The sequence below is a fragment of the Macaca fascicularis genome, chromosome 19, assembly GCF_037993035.2.
Source record: "Macaca fascicularis isolate 582-1 chromosome 19, T2T-MFA8v1.1".
NCBI lineage: Eukaryota > Metazoa > Chordata > Mammalia > Primates > Cercopithecidae > Macaca > Macaca fascicularis.
Window position 1 is genome coordinate 11,540,980 of NC_088393.1, and position 19,791 is coordinate 11,560,770.

The 19,791-nt window shown below is 52.0% G+C and overlaps 1 protein-coding gene across 28 annotated transcripts in view; it reads left to right on the top strand.

Moving 5' to 3' along the window:
* Positions 1 to 19,791, top strand: part of SMARCA4 (SWI/SNF related BAF chromatin remodeling complex subunit ATPase 4) — a 103,024-nt gene that overhangs the window by 10,950 nt on the left and 72,283 nt on the right. For 17 of the 28 annotated variants that reach the window (XR_012428389.1, XR_012428390.1, XR_012428391.1 and 14 more), the window contains exons 2-7: positions 13,208 to 13,457; positions 14,362 to 14,494; positions 15,274 to 15,678; positions 16,002 to 16,100; positions 16,705 to 17,017; positions 18,409 to 18,535. Coding sequence is in view for 21 of the 28 variants with exons in the window: in XM_045380342.2 (XP_045236277.2) it covers positions 13,236 to 13,457; positions 14,362 to 14,494; positions 15,274 to 15,678; positions 16,002 to 16,100; positions 16,705 to 17,017; positions 18,409 to 18,535 (1,299 nt within the window). In the remaining 7 variants the exon portion in view is untranslated. Of the gene's footprint in view, positions 1 to 13,204; positions 13,458 to 14,361; positions 14,495 to 15,273; positions 15,679 to 16,001; positions 16,101 to 16,704; positions 17,018 to 18,408; positions 18,536 to 19,791 lie in introns of all 28 variants that reach the window. The other 11 variants (XM_005587987.4, XM_065535368.1, XM_065535369.1 and 8 more) reach the window with 3 other exon arrangements.

Below are 19,791 nucleotides of genomic sequence, written 5' to 3' on the forward strand. Positions count from 1 at the left end.
CCCACCCCAGGGCCTCTGCACTTGCTGCTCCTCTGTGGTAAATAACCACATGATGCCCATGTCACTACAGATCTCCGCTCAGACATCATCACTAAGATGTCCCAGGCCACCATAGACGGAGTACCTGTCATCTGTTAACCCTGCGAACCCTCCTTGATTAGATTTATAGCACTCCCACCGTCTATGTGGCATTGTGTCTTTTTTTTTTTTTTCTCTTTGAGACAAGGTCTTGCTCTGTCACCCAGTGGGGAGTGCAGTGGTGCAGTCATAGCTCATGGCAGTCTGGACCTTCCCACCTCAGTCTTCCAGGTAGCTGGGACTACTGCTGCATGCCAGCTAATTTTTGTATTTTTAATAGAAACGAGGTTTCACCGCGTTGGCTAGGCTGGCCTCAAATTCCTGGCCTCAAGTGATCTACCTGTCTGAACCTCCCAAAGTGCTGGGATTACAGGTGTGAGCCACCGTGCCCACCCTGAGTACTTTTTTTATTTTTATTTTTTGGGGGAGGGGAGATGGAGTTTTGTTCTTGTTGCCCAGGCTGGAGTGCAATGGTGCGATCTTGGCTCACTGCAACCTCCGCCTCCTGGGTTGAAGCGATTTCGATTTTCCCGCCTCAGCCTCTGGAGTAGCTGGGATTACAGGTGTGCACCACCACGCTCGGCTAATTTTTGTTGTTGTTGTTGTTGAGACGGAGTCTCGCTCTGTCGCCCAGGCCGGAGTGCAGTGGCACAATCTCAGCTCACTGCATCCTCCGCCTCCTGGGTTCAAGCGATTCTCCTGCCCCAGCCTCCACACCAAGTAACTGGGATTACGGGCGCCCGCCACCGTGCCAGCTAATGTTTGTATTTTTACTAGAAATGAGGTTTCACCATGTTGGCCAGGCTAGTCTCAAACTCCTGACCTCAGGTGATCCACCTGCCTCGGCCTCCCCAAGTACTGGGATTACAGGCATGAGCCACCGCACCTGGCCCTGAATACTTTTTTTTTTATAACGCTTCCACTTCCTATGTGACATTGTTTTGTGTTTGGCTGTTTCTGTCACTCTGCTGTCCACTCCGCCAGGTAGGAACTATGTTGTTCTCTGCCAGATGCCCGGAGTTTGGATCCGACTTGGTGCATTCAGCGCTGTTAGTATTTGGAGGTAGTCATCAGTAAGTCCTCTGCTGTGGCGGTGGAGAGGGCCTGTCACGAGTAACACTGGGCAGGTGTGGATTCTGCATCTCCCTGCCCACTCTTGGCCTTTGCGTGCCCCTGTTGTGGGGACTCCTCTTGCCCTCTCCACACAGTGTCACTCATCGTGCTCAGTGTTGCATATATAGCTGATAACAGCAGACCCAGTGGTGGCGCAGGACATACATCCAGTGGGCCTGGGCCAGCCTAAACAAAAGAATAGGGACTGGGCAAGTGGTTCACGCCTGTAATCCCAGCACTTTGGGAGGCCAAGGTAGATGGACCACCAGCTCAGGAGTTTGAGACTAGCCTGGCCAACATAGTGAAACCCCATCTCTACAAAAAATATGAAAATTAACTGGGCATGGCGGCATGCGCCTGTAGTCCCAGCTACTCGGGAGGCTGAGGCAGGAGAATTGCTTGAACTCGGGAGGCGGAGGTTGCAGTGAGCTGAGATTGTGCCACTGCACTCCAGCCTGGGTGACAGAGCCAGACTCCATCTTAAAAAAAAAAAAAAAAAAAATGGGGTTATTGGTGTTCCATAGGGAGCATGGGTCAGGATGGATTTGTAACACTTGATGCAGTTACTGTATGTGTATATTTTTGCTGGGTCACATTGTCCCATGGAGACATGGTCAGAAGAGCTTGACAAACATCCATCTAATTAATACATAGGATAGTATTTGCAAGCTTGCAGTGTAGACACCACACATCCCTGTGGGGTTAGAGGGCCCCTTAAGGCAGAGAACTGTCCTGGATGCTTTTAGGTCCTCTGTGTAGGTGCTCTTAAGTGGTTTTCTTTTTTTTCTTTTTTTTTTGGAGACGGATTCTTGCTCTGCAGCCAAGGCTGGAGTACAGTGGCGTGATCTCGGCTCACTGCAAGCTCCGCCTATCAGGTTCACACCATTCTCCTGCCTCAGCCTCCCAAGTAGCTGGGACTACAGGCGCCTGCCACCACTCCCGGCTAATTTTTTGTATTTTTAGTAGGGACGGGGTTTCACCGTGTTAGCCAGGATGGTCTCGATCTCCTGACCTCGTGATCCGCCCACCTTGGCCTCCCAAAGTGCTGGGATTACAGGCGTGAGCCACTGCACCAGGCCAGCGGTTTTCAAGTGAATGAAAATAAAGGGGGAGATTTCAGCCAATAAAATCATGCGTAATTTCCAGTGCTAAGAATAATACTTGGTAACAATTTGGCTCTTGTACCTTGTAGGTAGAACTGAGAAGACATTGTAATTTATCACCATTATATGATTTAGTTTCTGAAATGTATTCCCTTTTAAATGTAGGGCAGGGCTTTGCTACTTAATTATATTGCAAGTAAAATGCCACAGAGCAGTCAGCATTGGAAAAGTGCGGTCGCCTCACGAGGAACCCATTTCCACTCATTCTCTAAGACCACCACATATGTAATTTTAGGGTTCACAGATGAGTGCCCTGCACCATCAGGTCAGATGGGGGAGGTTTTCTTATAGACCACCGAGGGAAACATTTTGTTTTGTAGTTCACGCATAGTAAACGGGCTGGCTCTGCCGAAGCCATCCTGCCCATTGCTGCTGTTCTGCCTAAGCCCCTGCCATAACATGACGCCCATGTTCGTCTGCTGCTGAAATGTGTCCATGAACAAATTTCCCCAAGCCCCAAAAAACAAAATAGCAGATGTCCTGGGGCCAAACGTAAATATAATGCTGGTTTCTCAGGCAAGGTGAAAACAACCACCATAATTCCAACAAACAAATTTCCAAGGGATCCCATTGCCTGTTAGCAACCTGCCGTGCCTGGGGCTGGTCACCGCAGTGCTTTAAAGACAAAAGCTAGGGGTGGCGTGAAAGAAGAGACCAGACCTCTTCCTCAAGCAGTCTGGTTCCACATTTGAACATCAACAGATGTTTCTATTTTAGATGATAATTTTGATGAAGTTGAAAGTAATGAGAACATGATAGTCCTCACATCCTTTGATCTTTCTGTTTTATTTCTACAGAGACACTTCCTGGGCATCTCCTGTGGGTATTTATTTTTTCTTGGAAGTTTTTCTTTAAAAATCTGAATATAAAAAGTAATAGATGGCTATTGTAAAAAATAAATAAAAAGCGCCAGACATCTGTGATATGGAAAGTGTAAGTTCCTCATCACATGCCATCAGAGAGAGCTACTGACTGTGCTGACAGCAGTTTGTTCATGTTTTCTTTTGGGTAATCTCTATGCATGGATTAACACGCATATGTGTGTGTGTGTGTGTGTGTGTGTGTGTGTGTGTATATATATACATTTTTTTTTTTGAGACAGTTTTTTTTTTTTTTTTTTTGAGACGGAGTCTCGCTGTGTCTCCCAGGCTGGAGTGCAGTGGCGTGATCTCGGCTCACTGCAAGCTCCGCCTCCCGGGTTCACGCCATTCTCCCGCCTCAGCCTCCCAAGTAGCTGAGACTACAGGCGCCCGCCACCACGCCCGGCTAGTTTTTTGTATTTTTAGTAGAGACGGGGTTTCACCATGTTAGCCAGGATAGTCTCGATCTTCTGACCTCGTGATCCACCCGCCTCGGCCTCCCAAAGTGCTGGGATTACAGGCTTGAGCCACCGCGCCCGGCCAGAGACAGAGTTTTGTTCTATTGCCCAGGCTGGAGAGCCGTGGTGCGCTCTTGGCTCACTGCAACCTCCGCCTGCTGGGTTCAAGTGATTCTCCTGCTTCCGCCTCCCAAGTAGCTGTGATTACAGGCACCCACCACCATGCCCAGCTAATTTTTGTGTTTTTGTAGAGATGGAGTTTCACTATGTTTGCCAGGCTGGTCTCAAACTCCTGAATCCAGGTGATCCACTCGCCTTAGCTTTCCACAGTGCTGGAATTACAGCAGTGAGCCACCACGCCCGGCCATATGCACATATAGTTATTCTTTCTTTCTTTTTTTTTTTTTTTTTTTTTTTTTTTGAGACAGGGTCTCACTCTGTCACTCAGATTGGAGTGCAGTGATCTCGGCTCACTGCAATCTCCGTCTCCTGGTTCAAGTGATTCTCGTGCCTCAGTCTCCCAAGTAGCTGGGACTACAGGCGCATGCCATTATGCCTGGCTAACTTTTGTATTTGTACTAGAGACGGGGGTTCTGTGTTGGTCAGGCTGGTCCCGAACTCTTGGCTTCAGGTGATCTGCCTGCCTCAGCCTCCCAAAGTGCTGGGATTATAGGCATTTGCCACCACACCCAGCCTCACTTTGTTTTTTTTTTTTTGTTTTTTTTTTTGAGACTGAGTCTTCTCTGTTGCCAGGCTGGAGTGCAGTGGCACGATCTCAGCTCACTGCCACCTCCAGCTCCTGGGTTCAAGCAATCCTCTTGCCTCAGCCTCCCAAATAGCTGGGACTACAGACCAGCGTCACCATGCCCAGCTGATTTTTGTATTTTAGTAGAGGTGGGGTTTCACCGCGTTGGCCAGGATGGTCTCAAACTCCTGACCTTGTGATCTGCCCACCTCGGCCTCCCAAAGTGCTGGGATTACAGGTGTGAGCCACCATGTCCGGCCTCTGAATTCTTTAATGGTGCCAGGACTTCTGCAGCATGGGTTGTGTGGGGGTTCTGATTGCTGGGCAATTGGAGCTTCTCAGGAGAAACTGAGGCAGTATAGCCACACCACTTCCAGACCTTTTGGCCCAGGGAAGCTGAGAGCTTATTTTTATCTCCTGTCCTCCTGGACGTTTGACTGAGTGTTTTAGATTTTTAGCTTTTACATTTTCGTGCCTGAGTAGTTTCATTTCTGGTCATTCCTTCTGGCCACTGGTCTGGATTCCCAGGCTCTGTTTTCTCCTTGTGGAGGCCCCTGCAGCGCCCGATCCAAGGGCCGCACACATCTGGATTTGGCTCCCACACACATGTACTAACTATTCTCGCCCTTTTGGCCCCTGAATCCCCTTGTCCTTTGCTTTTTCCGCCTGAGTAGGTGTGGCCTCCTGGTCTGCGATGAATTTCAGTGCTGCGTGAATTTCCCCTGCTAGTGACTTATCCTTGAGGTCTCCATCGCAGGAGTCTAAGTGGCATCGTGTAAGACACCTTAGGGACAACCTTTGGGGACCCCAGGACTTTGCTGAAGATGCCAAATCCTTAGTTTCCTGTATAGAAGGGCAGGGATGATTGATGATGGGGGAAGAAGGGGTAGAGAGAGGGGTGTTCCTTGTCCTTAGACCTCTTTCCTGGCTGTGCTCGTTCGGCCTTCCCATGTAGACATCTCGCTGGAGCAAGGCGCACCTGGCCCCACTCTCCATCCGGCTTCTACGGGGCTGGGCTCACACCGGTCCTTCAGGGAGGGTTAGCTGGCCAGGAGGAGTTTGAGGACTGAGAACAACACCATGCTTATGGCTGTGGGAGCAAGGAGGGATAAGAGATGTTTGTGCGTCAGGCACTGTGGCTTGGGCTGGGTGCGGTGGCTCATGCCTGTAATCCTAGCAGTCTGGGAGGTTGAGGTGGGTGGATCACTTGAGCCCAGGTGTTTGAGACCAGCCTGGGCAACATGGTGAGACCTCATTTCTACAAAGAAATACAAAAATTAGCTGGGCATAGTGGCACGAGCCTGTAGTCCCAGCTACTTGGGAGGTTGAGCTGGGAGGATCACTTGAGCCCAGGAGTTCAAGGCTGTGAGCTGGGATGGCGCCACTGCACTCCAGCCTGGGAGACAGAGCGAGACCTTGTCTCAAAAAAAAAAGGGGGGTTCGGGTGTGGTGGCCCACATCGGTAATCCTAGCACTTTGGGAGGCCAAGGCAGGCAGATTGCCTGAGCTCAGGAGTTCGAGACCAGCCTGGACCACACGGCAAAACCCTGTCTCTACTAAAATACAAAAAAATTAGCCGAGTTTGGCAGCCTGCGCCTGTAATCCCAGCTGCTCGGGAGGCTGAGGCAGGAGAATCGCTTGAACTCCAGAGGCGGAGGTTGCCGTGGGCCGAGATTGCGCCACTGCGCTAAGCCTGGGTGAGAGAGCAAGACTCTGTCTCCAAAATAAGCAAACAACCAAACAACAAAAGAATTGTTGGCAGCTGCCCAAATCTGTGTTCACTGATTGCCAGGGTGGGCGTGTCATGGCTGACAGCAGGTCCTGGATTGCACCTGGGGGTTTGCTGCTCTCCAGCCAGCCACTTCTGCCTAATGCGTCCCCAAAAGGGGAAGCCAGTCTGTTGTTCCTGAGCAGCACTTGGCAGGAGTGTTACTCGCGGTTTGTGCTGGCGGGAGGCTGAGTTTCGGACTGGAGCTCTCAGGAGTGTCACTCATCTTATGGCTCAGGTTTTTTTTTTGTTTTTGGTTTTGGTTTTTTGAGACGAAATCTTGCTCTGTTGCCGAGGCTGGAGTGCAGTGGTGTGATCTCGGCTCACTGCAGCCACTGTCTCTTGGGTTCAATCAGTTCTGCCCCAGTCTCTCGAGTAGCTGGCATTACAGGCATGCACCACCATACCTGGCTACTTTTTGTTTTTTTAAGTAGATACGGGGTTTTACCATGCTGGGCAGGCCAGTGTCGAACTTCTCACCTCAAGTGACCCGCCCGCCTCGGCCTCCCAAAGTGCTGGGATTACAGGCGTGGGCGACCGTCCCCGGCCCATGGCTCAGTTTTCTCATTTCTGTTCAGGGAAGGGAGCCTCTGCTTCACATTTTGATAGGAGCGTTCGAGGACCTCATCCATGTGATGCTCCTAGTGTGATACTTTCACGTGCTAAGCAGCTGCTCAGTAAACCTGGGGAGAGATGGGCACCTTGATTTCACCAGCTGAGTAGCCGGCACTTCCTGCCGTGAGTGATCGTTTGATGTTCCAGCCTGTAGAGGAGGAGGTAGAGCCACAGGGAGGTTACCCGTGAGGCAGGTGGTACTGTGGCTTCACAGTCCATGTTCAGAGTGTGGGATGCATGGCAGTGAGTTCCACTGTGGCCTTGGCCTTGTGACCTGAACTCTTTCACTGCCCTGCTGTGTGGCCTCTGAGCCTCAGGGACTCATCTGTCAGCAGGACCACTGTAGTCCCTGTACTAGTGTGGCGGGGAGGGCCCAGTGGCTGAGTCTCAGTTGTTACTGTCAGGTAGGCTGAGGCCCCTACCTCCTGGCTACATCTTCCTTCCTTGTCATTTCTTTGTGACTGAGACATCCTCAGCAGTTGTAAATCTCTGGGAGGGGAAGGCAAGCCACAGTGCCCCCTGGATTTGCAAATATCCCTTCGCTTCCTCTGTCATGACCTTGGGATAGACGAGAGTTTCTTAAATAGGACTGCAGAAATGTTAAACCTCAAAGACCAAACTTGATGAACTGGCCTTCGTTAGAATTAAGAGCTTCTTTCTTTCTTTTTTTTTTTTTTTTTGATATGGAGGTTTACTCTTGTTGCCCAGGCTGGAGTGCAATGGCACAGTGTCGGCTCACTGCAACTTCCACCTACCGGGTTCAAGCAATTCTTCTGCCTCAGCCTACCAAGTAGCTGGGATTACAGGCACGCGCCACCACGCCTGGGTAATTTTTGTATTTTTAGTAGAGACAGGGTTTCACCATTTTGGTCAGGCTGGTCTCGAACGCCTGACCTCATGATCTGCCTGCCTCGGCCTCCCAAAGTGCTGGGATTACAGGTGTGAGCCACCACACCCGGCTGATACTTTTTACTTTTTAAAAGTGGATACCGGCCACATACATGGTGGGTCACGCCTGTAATCCCAGCACTTCTGGAGGCTGAGGCGGGCAGATCACTTGAGATCAGGAGTTCAAGACCAGCCTGGCCAACATGGCAAAACCCTGTCTCTACTAAAAATACAAAAAAAAAAAAAAAAAAAAGAAAAAGCCAGTTATGGTGGCGTGCGCCTGTAATCCCAGCTACTCGGGAAGCTGAGGCAGATAATTGCTTGAACCTAGGAGGTGGAGGTTGCACTGAGCCGAGATCATGCCACTGTACCCCAGCTTGGGTGATGGAGCGAGACTCTGTCTCTAGATAAATAAATAGATAGATATCTCAGTAGCCAGTAAGCATACGGAAAGGTGCTCAGTGCCATTAGTTGTGAGGGACATGCAAATGAAGACCATAAAAAGATGCAATTGGACATTGATGAGAATGTTAAAAGTTGTAAAGACTGACAGCAAGTTTTGGGGTTGATGAAGAGCAACTGGGATGCTGTCCCTGTTTGGGAGATGGGACCATGTGTGTAGATGATACGACTATTTTGGAAAACTAGCAAAGCTAAGTTTATGCCTCCCTTATAACCACCAGTTTCATTCTTGTACACCCAGGAAGAACCAATGTCAGTGTCCACCAAATGACTCTCATAGCAGCTTGATTTGTGCTGACCAGAACCTGGTAGAGTACAATGTCTATGAAAATGACAGTGCTCAGATAAAAAGAATGGATGACTGTCCCAGACATGGTGACCCTGTGATTGTCTTTTTTTTTTTTTTTGAGACAGGTTCTTTCTGTGTTGCCCACGATCATGGCTCACTGCAGCCATGACCTCCTGGGCTCAAGCAGTTCTCCCTACTCAGCCTCCCGAGTACCAGCTAATTAAAAAAAAAAAAAAAAAAACTTGTAGAGATGGGGTCTTGCTATGTTGCCTAGGCTGGTCCTGAATTCCTGGACTCAAGTGATCCTTCTGCCTCGGCCTCCCAAAGTGCTGGGATTATAGGTATGACCCATTGCTCCCAACATTACATTATTTATATAGTTTATAAATTAGGTATCATAAGTATATACTATATATCATATTATATATATTATAGGTGTGACCCACCACACCTGTCATTTTATTGGAAGTGCAATAACAAGTGAAAGGAAGCTACAGTGGTAGTCAAAATAGTGGTTTCCCTGGGAGAGTGGTATTGACTAGGAGGGGCTCAAGAATGCCTTCTGGAATGTCGGGAGGGATATCTGACGCAGTGTTCTTGAAGCTGTTCACCTGTGATTCTGCGATCAGGGCGTGTACAAGTCAGTGAGAGTAAGCAGAATCACATGCTGCTGCCCTCAGTACTGAGCTGAGGACATGGAGTAGCTCCACGGCTCTCCACTTGGTGCTGCAGGTTGGCCAGTGCTTGTTCAAGTGCAGGCACCAGCAACTTCATCACATGCTTTGGCATTGGGTGATACTGCTGGGGATGGCTTTGCATCATGCCCAGGCTGTTTGGATCCCCTTTTCTGTCACTCCACACGTGTCTGAGCTTTCAATCCAGAAAGGAATTTGTGGATGCCGGTGGCACACGCGTTCCTGCTTCACTGCAGTCTGACTCTAGAGGCAGCATTTTCAGGAGCAGAGGCCATTCTAACAAGCTTCTGTGAAACCCCTGTTTCTAAACAGCAGACTTGCCATATTCGGGCACAAAATGGTTTTTTGAGGCAGCACCTTCGGTGTTCTCTGTGTGTCTGTTGACGAAGTTAGCACTGCTGTGAGTCGGAGCTCTTCCTGGAGTACTGTGATGGCATCGCATGATTTGATGGAAGGGAGAGGGAAGAAGTTCTAATGCTGAGTGTAAAGTATGATTAGGAGATCTGGGGGTGGTGGCATACATCTGTAGTCCCAGCTACTCGGGAGACTGAGGCACGAGAATTGCTTGAACCCTGGGGACAGAGGTTGCAGTGAGCAGAGATCACATCACTGTACTCCAGCCTGGGCGACAGAGCGAGACTCTGTCTCAAAAAAAAATGTACAATGAGGAGAGCTATAATTTCATTCACTTCCCAGTGTACACTCATTGGCTTGTCCACCATTAGAGAGGGAAAAGATGGTTTGCACTTAATGACCTGGATCTTTTTTTCTTTTTCCTGTGAGACAGCATCTCGCCCTTTTGCCCAGGCTAGAGTGCAGTGCGCAGTCATGGTTCACTGCAGTCTCAAGCTCCTGGACTCAGATAACCCTCCCACCTCAGCCTCCCGAGTAGCTGGAGCTATAGGCATGTGTCACCAAGCGCGGCTAATTTTTGTATTTTTTGTAGAGATGAGGTTTTGCCATGTTGCCCAGGCTGATCTCGAATTTCTGGGTTCAGGCCACCCCCCGCGTTGGCCTCCCAAAGTGCTGGGATTACAGGCTTGCTCGATTGTATTTTGCTGTCAGTTTCAGTTTATTTGACTTAGAATACAGACCTTCAAGTGAGGAAGAAGCTATAGGTCCCTGAATATCACAGGATCTGTGAAGTATGTGGCAGTCCTGTTGTCCCTTTTCCTACCTCATTGCAACACTCTTTGGGCCTGAGAAGCCTATGGGGACAAAAGGCCCAGAGGGAAGCGCCAAGGAGCCAATGCGTCCCCGCTGCCCTGGCCATGCCCACGTTGCTGGGCTTCCCACCTATATATAGAGGCAGCTGCAGGCGCATCCTCCCTGAAGACACACCCGCGGACCAGAGGCTTCAGGCTCCAAAATCAGCATCTTAGTAACGTAAACACAAGGTTCAGACTGTTGTCACATGGCAGAGGTGAGGGCGGCATCTCATAATCAGACAGTCCTGTTTCTGTAGCAGAATGTGTGAATATCCACATGGAGAGTCAGGTCAGATTTTGCCTCCAGATGAATTTCCTCGCAGTAACATATTTAGATGTTTTTATGTCAGGGTTCGCTGGAGTGCCAGTCACTGGTTCCTCCCCTGCTGAGTTTCCTGGTCCTCTCTCCTGCTGTTCGCCATGAAAGTGGAATGAGGTCGTTTTGAGCCTTTCGTCTCTTGTCTAAGAATATATCCCTATGGCTGGGTGCGGTGTCTGACACCCGTAATTCCAGCACTTTGGGAAGTCCAGGCTGGAGGATCCCTTGAGCCAGGATCAACAAGAGTTTGAGACCAGCCTGGGTAACATAGAGAGACCCCGTCTCTACAAAAAATTAAGAAAAATTAGCCAGGCATGGAGATGCACTCCTATGGTCCCAGCTACTCTGGAGGCTGAGGCAGGAGGATGGCTTGAGCCCCTGAGGTCAAGGCTGCAGTGGGCTATGCTGGCTCCCCTGCACTCCAGCTTGGGTGATAGTGTGAGACTCTGTATACAAAACAAAACAAAAACCCCTACCTTTCAAATTAAACTTTTTCCCCGAGATTACCTAATACAATGTAATTTTTGACCAGGAACGGTGGCTCACACCTGTAATCCCATAACTTTGGGATGCCAAGGCAGGTGAATCACCTGAAGGTCAGACATTCGAGACCAGCCTGGCCAATATGGTGAAACCCCGTCTCTACTAAAAATAAAAAAATTGGCCAGGCGCGGTGGCTCACGCCTGTAATCCCAGTACTTTGGGAGGTTGAGGCGGGTGGATCACGAGGTCAGGAGTTCAAGACAAGCCTGAATAACATGGTGAAAGCCCATATCTATTAAAAATAGAAAAATTAGCCAAGCATGGTGGTGCACACCTGTAATCTCAACTACTCAGGAGGCTGAGGCAGGAGAATCGCTTGAACCTGGGAGGCAGAGGTTGCAGGGAGCCAAGATCATGCCGTTGCACTCCAGCCTGGGGAACAAGACCGAAACTTCGTCTCAAAAACATAAATAAAACAAAAAATAGAACTTTTTCTTTTTTTTTTTTTTTGAGACAGGGTCTTGCTCTGTCACCCAGTCTGGAGATCTCAGCTCACTGCAAGCTACGCCTCCTGGGTTCATGCCATTCTTCTGGCTCAGCCTCCAGAGTAGCTGGGACTACAGGTGCCCACCACCATGCCCGGCTAAGTTTTTTTGTATTTTTAGTGGAGATGGGGTTTCACTGTGTTAGCCAGGATGATCTCGATCTCCTGACCTCGTGATCTGCCCGCCTCGGCCTCCGAAAGTGCTGGAATTACAGGCTTGAGCCACCGCGCCCGGCCAAAAAATAGAACTTTTTAAATCAAGATAATTAAAAATGTTCCTACACGTCTTACAGAATTTATCCTTAGAACCGGAAGTATGCTGGAGAGTTCAGGGGCAAAGAGATTCATTCCAAAAGGCACCTGAAACAAAAGACAGATTTGCGACGTGCTTAACCAGAGAGGGGCTATCAAAAAACCCAGGGTGTCAGAGCCAGGAAATGCAGTGTAGCTGTTAGAATTTGTGTTTTAAAGACTATTAAATGATAAGAATCGCCACAGGTAAGATTATATGAAGGAAAGCCTAGAATATATTGAGAAGTTCCACAGAGCGTGTGTGCGTCTTCAGCCAGCAAGGACCTTCAGCCAGTGAGGCGGGGAAGCCTCTTTATAGACACAAGTATCTTTCCTCTCCCACGTGTCCCTGGGTGGTTGGAGGACATCTCCTGATGCATATTAGCATCTAAAGGAAAAGGTGACGTTTCTAAGTGTCAGGGACCAAAAAGTGCCATTATTTGTGTCATCCTTTAAATTATCCTTTTTAAATTAAGTTCATTTATTTTAAGGGAAACTTGGTCTTACTACTTTCAGCGGAAAACCAGCAGAATTTGCCATAAATATTTGTTTTGGCTGAATTGATGGCATTTCAGTCAGAGGCGGTTTTTTTTTTCTGAGACAGAGTCTCACTCTGTTGCCCAGGTGGGAGTGCAGGGGTGTGATCTGGGTTCACTGAGACCTCTGCCTCCCAAGTTCAAGCGATTCTCCCGCCTCAGTCTCCTGAGTAGCTGGGACCACAGGCGTGTGCCACCATGTCCGGCTGATTTTCGTATTTTTAGTAGAGACGGGGTTTGCCTGGTTGGCCAGACTGGTCTTGAACTCCTGACCTCAAATTATCTGCCTGCCTTGCCCTCCCAAAGTGCTGGGATTACAGGTGTGAGCCACCGCACCCGGGCAGTCAGAGGCTATTTGAGCCATAGTCCTGCTCTTTCTGTTAGGAAGATAAGCAAGTGGAGAGCAGTGTGAAGGGTAGACCAGCACCCCGGTGAGACATTCTCTGCCGTGATCAGGAATATGGCAGGAGACCCTGAAGGTCCCTGTGGGGCAGTGCTTGTCTGTGAGCGTGGCCCACCTGTGCCTGAGATGTTGCACTTCCTCTGAGAGTGGTCGTGAAGAAAAGGTTCGGGTGACTGGGGTGAAAGGTGCTGGCTTCCTGTCGGAAGGAGATTCTGATGTCCCTTGCTATCCCTGTCCTGCCTCACCCTGGGTCGTGAACCCCAGACTGACTGGGACTTTCTGCCAGCAGGAGGCCACTGTCTGCAGCTCCCGTGAAGATGTCCACTCCAGACCCACCCCTGGGCGGAACTCCTCGGCCGGGTCCTTCCCCGGGCCCTGGCCCTTCCCCTGGAGCCATGCTGGGCCCTAGCCCGGGTCCCTCACCGGGCTCCGCCCACAGCATGATGGGGCCCAGCCCGGGGCCGCCCTCAGCAGGACACCCCATCCCCACCCAGGGGCCTGGAGGGTACCCTCAGGACAACATGCACCAGATGCACAAGGTAGGGGCCCCTGCCCCCTAGGGCTGCAGGCAGCCTCTGGACCGAGGGCCTTACTCAGAGGACGGGGGGAAGCCTTCTTGTTGGAGGTGGCATGCCTTGGCTCAGCCCCCTACGCCGGGGCCCATGGCCGTGAACAGAGGGGTCAGCTCGTCGGACTCCAGCCTGTGCTGGCACATGATCTGGGCCTGAGCAGCACATCGTGGCCCGTGCGGACACCTGCCCCACCGTTCCCGCTCCCTTGCTTTCTGCGTGGGAAATTTGGGAATATCACTCCAAAGTTTTCTTTTGGTAACGAAGAAAAACATCCAAATTACTAAAAAGGCTTTTAGCCACGTTGTTTCCCCCGTTCTGGCTGTCGAGCTCACCTGTGCCGCTCGCAGAGCCGAGCAGCGGGTGCCCTTTTCTCCAAGGCGCGCCCCTCAGCCACTCTCTTTACCACTCACCTGCGCTGAGCAGGACCTTCAGTCAGCAAGGCGGAGAAGCCTCTGTATGGTCACAAGTCTCTTGTGTGTGTCCCTGGGCATGGTTAGAGGACATATTCTCTTATACATACAACATCTGAAAGAAAAGGTCGTATTAGCATCCATAAGAAAAGTGATGTTTCTAAGTGTCGGGGCCACAGGAGGTCCTGGGTGGTGGAAGATGAGGATTGCCTGGCCACAGTCTCCCAGGTGCTCGTGCTCCACTGGGTGACATTTATTTTGTGTACCTGTCTTGAGGCCTAAGTAGGTGTCAGAACCCTGCCTTAGAGCCGAGCCGTGTAGTAACGCTGGGGACTGGGGAGATGCATGTTGTCATAGGTGGCCATTCTCAGTGCCCTCGAGCTTCTCTTGGGCAGCGCATAGCCGTGCCACCACCTCACGTTCCACATGCTCACCCTGCCTTGTCATGGTCCCTCTCGCAGCCCATGGAGTCCATGCACGAGAAGGGCATGTCGGACGACCCGCGCTACAACCAGATGAAAGGAATGGGGATGCGGTCAGGGGGCCACGCTGGGATGGGGCCCCCGCCCAGCCCCATGGACCAGCACTCCCAAGGTACCAAACTGCTTTCCTTCCTGTCTTGTGTTTGTCATACACCAGAGTCCTCAGATCATTTTCTTCCCCTGGGTTCCCACAGGATGGATTCCGGGAGTACCTAGGATGATTTAGCCGGGTGGGTGGCCTGCCACAGAGGGCTGTCTGGCGTGTCATGGCTGGTGCTCTGTTCTGGCCACCTCGTCTTGGAGCAGCCCCAGAAGGGGAAGTGCTGGTTGGGGGGCAGACCGTATTCAGCATGGGTGATAGAGGACGGCTGTGCAGGGCAGCAGCCCCATGCCACCGAGGAACTTACTGAAAATACAGATTCCTAGGGCCTGGGACTCTGCTTTAATGAGCCCAGCAGGTGCCTTTTCTGTACGAGGACAATTGAGAAGTGATATGGTGGGTGACTTGCTAAGTTCTTGCTGTCATCAGGGGTGGGAAGCTCAGGGGCTCCACTGGGAATGGAAATGTTGGGAGCGGGCCCAGCCAGCCCGAAGATGTGGACCCCACCTGTGGACAAGCAGGCGGAGGCCGGGAGAGAGCCGTGATTTCATGCACAGGTTCTCAGCATTAACCAGCAGCACCTTACTGAGACGTGGGTTAAACCAAATCCACCATGCCGGCTACTGGGCTGAGGTGTCTCCAGCGCGTGCCCTCCAGGTGCCCCTGATTGACTCAAGAAGGATGCCATTTGGTCGTGCCCTGTCTCAGAGTAGGAGCTGGTGTAGGGAAGAAGTTGTAAAAATCACAGACGTACGCTGCCTAGTGACCAGTGGGCTGGCCTTTCTCTGCAGGTTACCCCTCGCCCCTGGGTGGCTCTGAGCATGCCTCTAGTCCAGTTCCAGCCAGTGGCCCGTCTTCAGGCCCCCAGATGTCTTCCGGACCAGGAGGGGCACCGCTGGATGGTGCTGACCCCCAGGCCTTGGGGCAGCAGAACCGGGGCCCAACCCCATTTAACCAGAACCAGCTGCACCAGCTCAGAGCTCAGATCATGGCCTACAAGATGCTGGCCAGGGGGCAGCCCCTCCCCGACCACCTGCAGATGGCGGTGCAGGGCAAGCGGCCAATGCCTGGGATGCAGCAGCAGATGCCAACGCTACCTCCACCCTCGGTGTCCGCAACAGGACCCGGCCCTGGCCCTGGCCCTGGCCCTGGCCCCGGTCCCGGCCCGGCACCTCCAAATTACAGCAGGCCTCATGGTAAGGCTGGCTGCCCTGGCCCTCAGGTGTCTCAGAGCGAATGGCTGGGGCGTGAGTGGAGGAGTGGACAGACTGGGCTCTGCTGCCAACTGGGTTCCCCGGTTTGGGATTGCACGGGCCCATGCTGCACTTCTGGGTGCTCGGGTGGTGGGGGCAGCTGTCCTGCTAAATGCTGTTTCCCCAGCTCCCTGCTTCCCCTGGGGGTGCTGGTTAATAGGTGTATCTGCTGTGTCCCCTGAAGCCAGGGCTGCCCACGGGGCTGGGCGCAGGCATAAACCTGGGGAGCACTATTTTCTCTTTTGTTTGTTTCTCCCTACGTGTAGGTATGGGAGGGCCCAACATGCCCCCCCCAGGACCCTCAGGCGTGCCCCCTGGGATGCCAGGCCAGCCTCCTGGAGGGCCTCCCAAGCCCTGGCCTGAAGGTGAGCTCCCTCTTCTATGGTGGTGCACCCATGCCCTGACTCCCCGTTGCAAGCTTGGGTGGCGCAGGCCTTGAGATGAGCCCTGGCAGGGAGGAAGGGCCAAGGTGGCCAGCCTGAACCGCAGCCTGCACTTTTCTTGTGGTGGTCCCCAGGTCTCCCCTGTAGCCAGTCAGTTCCCAATGACTGTCATTTTATCCCATCCCTCGTGGCCTTCACCCAGTCCCTGAGCCCTGTATATGTGGTTGCTCAGTAAGTGCTGCAGGCTCCCATCTGGTGGGCTCAAAGAGGCAGTGGGACTCATTACCCACCCTCTTGGAGCCTGAGGTTTAGCGATGGGCATTGAAGGGCAAATTGCTTCCGTTGGATTTAGCACTGGGAGGAGACGACAGGAAATGTTGCTGTAGAGCCACAGACAGAACACTGAAGCCTCAGGGGTGTGGGGCTGGCCCCAGTGAAGGGTGTGAGGGACAAGGGTGAGGCTGAGATCTGGAGGAGGTTGGCGCCCAAGGCGGGTGTGAGGGACACCCCTAGGTGAGAGGTGGGAGATGGGCGGGGTCTGCCTGTCCCCAGGGCCTCGAGCAGCCCAGCAGCTTTCTGTTTCCAGCCTGGATGGGCCCCAGAGCTCAACACGATACCCTGGCTCCTTGCCTCCTCCCAGGACCCATGGCGAATGCTGCTGCCCCCACGAGCACCCCTCAGAAACTGATCCCCCCGCAGCCAACGGGTCGCCCTTCCCCTGCGCCCCCTGCCGTCCCACCTGCCGCCTCGCCTGTGATGCCACCCCAGACCCAGTCCCCCGGGCAGCCGGCCCAGCCCGCACCCATGGTGCCGCTGCACCAGAAGCAGAGCCGCATCACCCCCATCCAGAAGCCGCGGGGCCTCGACCCTGTGGAGATCCTGCAGGAGCGCGAGTACAGGTGAGGGCGTAGCCCCAGTTCCCATATGTCCCATATGTCCCCCTGGGGAAGCCACTCAACTTTCTCCCCCGCCTTAGGAAACAGTGCCCTGTGCCCACCGCTGCCACTTGGCCTACACCTCCTTCCTCACCTCCCTGCTCCCACTCTGGCTGCGGTCTGTTTCCCACACAGCAGTCTGAATTCTCTTTTTTTTGAGATGGAATTTCACTCTTGTTGCCCACGCTGGAGTGTAATGGCACGATCTCAGCTCACCACAACCTCCATCTCCCGGTTTCAAGCGATTCTCCTGCCTCAGTCTCCTGAGTAGCTGGGATTATAGGCATGCGCCACTGCGCCTGGCTAATTTTATATTTTTTTAGTAGAGACAGGGTTTCTCCATGTTGGTCAGGCTGGTCTCAAACTCCTGACCTCAGGTGATCTGCCTGCCTTGGCCCCCCAAAGGGCTGGGATTATAGGCGTGAGCCACGTCGCCTGGCCTGAGTTCTCTTTTCACGATTGATTGACGTCAGATCTACTCCCTAGATTAAAACCTGCCTGTAACTCCAATTATCTGCCCAATAATCTTTGCCTATGTCCACTCCTGCCCAGCATCCTTCCTCACCCACCCCACTCTCTCTGTTCCTCTTTTCATTTATTTAATAAGTTAGGCTTTTTCCTGCCCCAGGAACTTTGCACAGGCCGTGCTGGCTCCTTCTACTCATTCAGGCCTCATTGCTGGGATTCCCTCCTTATGGAGGCCCTTCCCGTCACTTCCAGCCACTCTCTGGAATTGCAGTGGTTATTTTATTTTTTTAAATCTCTGTTATGGACTGTTTTTTCTAATGAGGCTGAGAGTTCCTTGACTTGCTGATCTTGTTTAGTGGTAAGGCCCTGCGCTCAAAATGGTCCCTGGCATACAGTTGGTGCTCAATGAGTATGTGCGGAAAGACTGATTAAGAGGATTAGTTCACATAACCTTCCTATGTAACCTTTGTAATCTTCAGACCACACCTCTAGGGTCTCTCCAAGGGGTCGCCTCAGTTTTGAGATGAGAATGCTGAGGTGTGCAGGTGAAGTAGATTCTCACGGCCCTGTGCCTCATCCATGCCAGGGCTGCATGAAAACCCCGGCCCACCTGATGCCAGAACCTGGCTCACACCACTGAACAGGCATGAACTGGGCGCGCCTATCAGGAATCTTGTTTGCTGCCCCCTGAGGCCCGGTCCTGAGGAGTGTCCCTGGCTGCCTCCCTCTCTGCTCTGCCCTGCGGCCAGCATCCTCTTCTGAGGCATCTCTTGCCTCATGACCAGCACCTTCCTTCCTTGAGGGATGGGTCCCCTGCAGCTCCAGCTATAACCGGGTGCCCTGGCAAGCCTCTCACTGCCTTTGCTCCTTCTCTTCTCTGCCCCCAGGCTGCAGGCTCGCATTGCACACCGAATTCAGGAACTTGAAAACCTTCCCGGGTCCCTGGCCGGGGATTTGCGAACCAAAGCGACCATTGAGCTCAAGGCCCTCAGGCTGCTGAACTTTCAGAGGCAGGTGGGTGCCGGCACGGCCGCAGCTTTCCAGGAAGGGCCTTTGTCACCAACACTGCTGTTAAGCCTCCAAGTATGGCTTGCTGGGCTGGTATTACACCTGCCTGGGCTGTGAAAAGCAGCTGTGGCCACCCATGGGCACTCATTCACTGCAGAACCTTCCTCTTGCGTCCTGCACAGTGCTGGAGACATGGACCTCTCTACCCTAAAGCACTTGCCTCTTGAAGCAGACTTGCAAGGGCTTCTTTCTTCCTTTTCTTTTCCTCCCTTTCCCTTTTTTTTTTTTTTTTTTTTTTGGGAAACAGTCTTGCTCTGTCACCCAGGCTGGAGTGCAGTGGCACAATCTCTGCTCACTGCAGCCTCCGCTTCCCGGGATCAAGCAGTTCTCCTGCCTCAGCCTCTCAAGTAGCTGGGATTACAAGTGTGTGCTACCATGCGTAATTTTTATATTTTTAGTAGAGACAAGGTTTCACCATATTGGCCAGGCTGGTCGCAAACTCCTGACCTCAAATGATCTGCCTGCCTCGGCCTCCCAAAGTGCTGGGATTACAGGCATGAGCCACCATGTGCTGTCCCGCATGGGTCTATTTCTGAGGGTACTGTTCTTAGTGAGACCCTGGAGTGCAGTGGAGAGATCACAGCTCACTGCAAACTTGACCTCCCAGGCTCATGTCATCCTCCCACTTCAGCCTCCTGAGTAGCTGGGAGTATAAGCGTGCACCATTACACCTGGTGAATTTTTCCTTTTTTTGAAACAGAGTTTCACTCTGTTGCCCAGACTGGAGTGCAGTGATGCTATCTCGCCCCACTGCAGCCTCTGGCTCTGTGGTTCAAGTGATTTTCCTGTCTCAGCCACTGAGTAGCTGGGATTACAGGTGTGCACCACCATGCTGGGGTTATTTTTTTTATTTTATTTTATTTTTTTTTTGAGACAGAGTCTCACTCTAGCCCAGGCTGAAGTGCAGTGGCACGATCTTGGCTCACTACAACCTCTGCCTTCCAGGTTCAAGTGATTCTCCCACCTCAGCCTCCCGAGTAGCTGGGATTACAGGCATGTGCCACCACGCCTGGCTAATTTTTGTATTTTTGATAGAGATGGTGTTTCACCATGTTGGCCAGGCTGGTCTCGAACTCCTGACCTCGGGTGTTCCTCCTGCCTTGGCCTCCCAAAGTGCTGGGATTACAGGCGTGAGCCACCACGCTGGTTTTTGTGTTTTTAGTAGACTCAGGGTTTCTCCATGTTGCCCAGGCTGCTCTCGA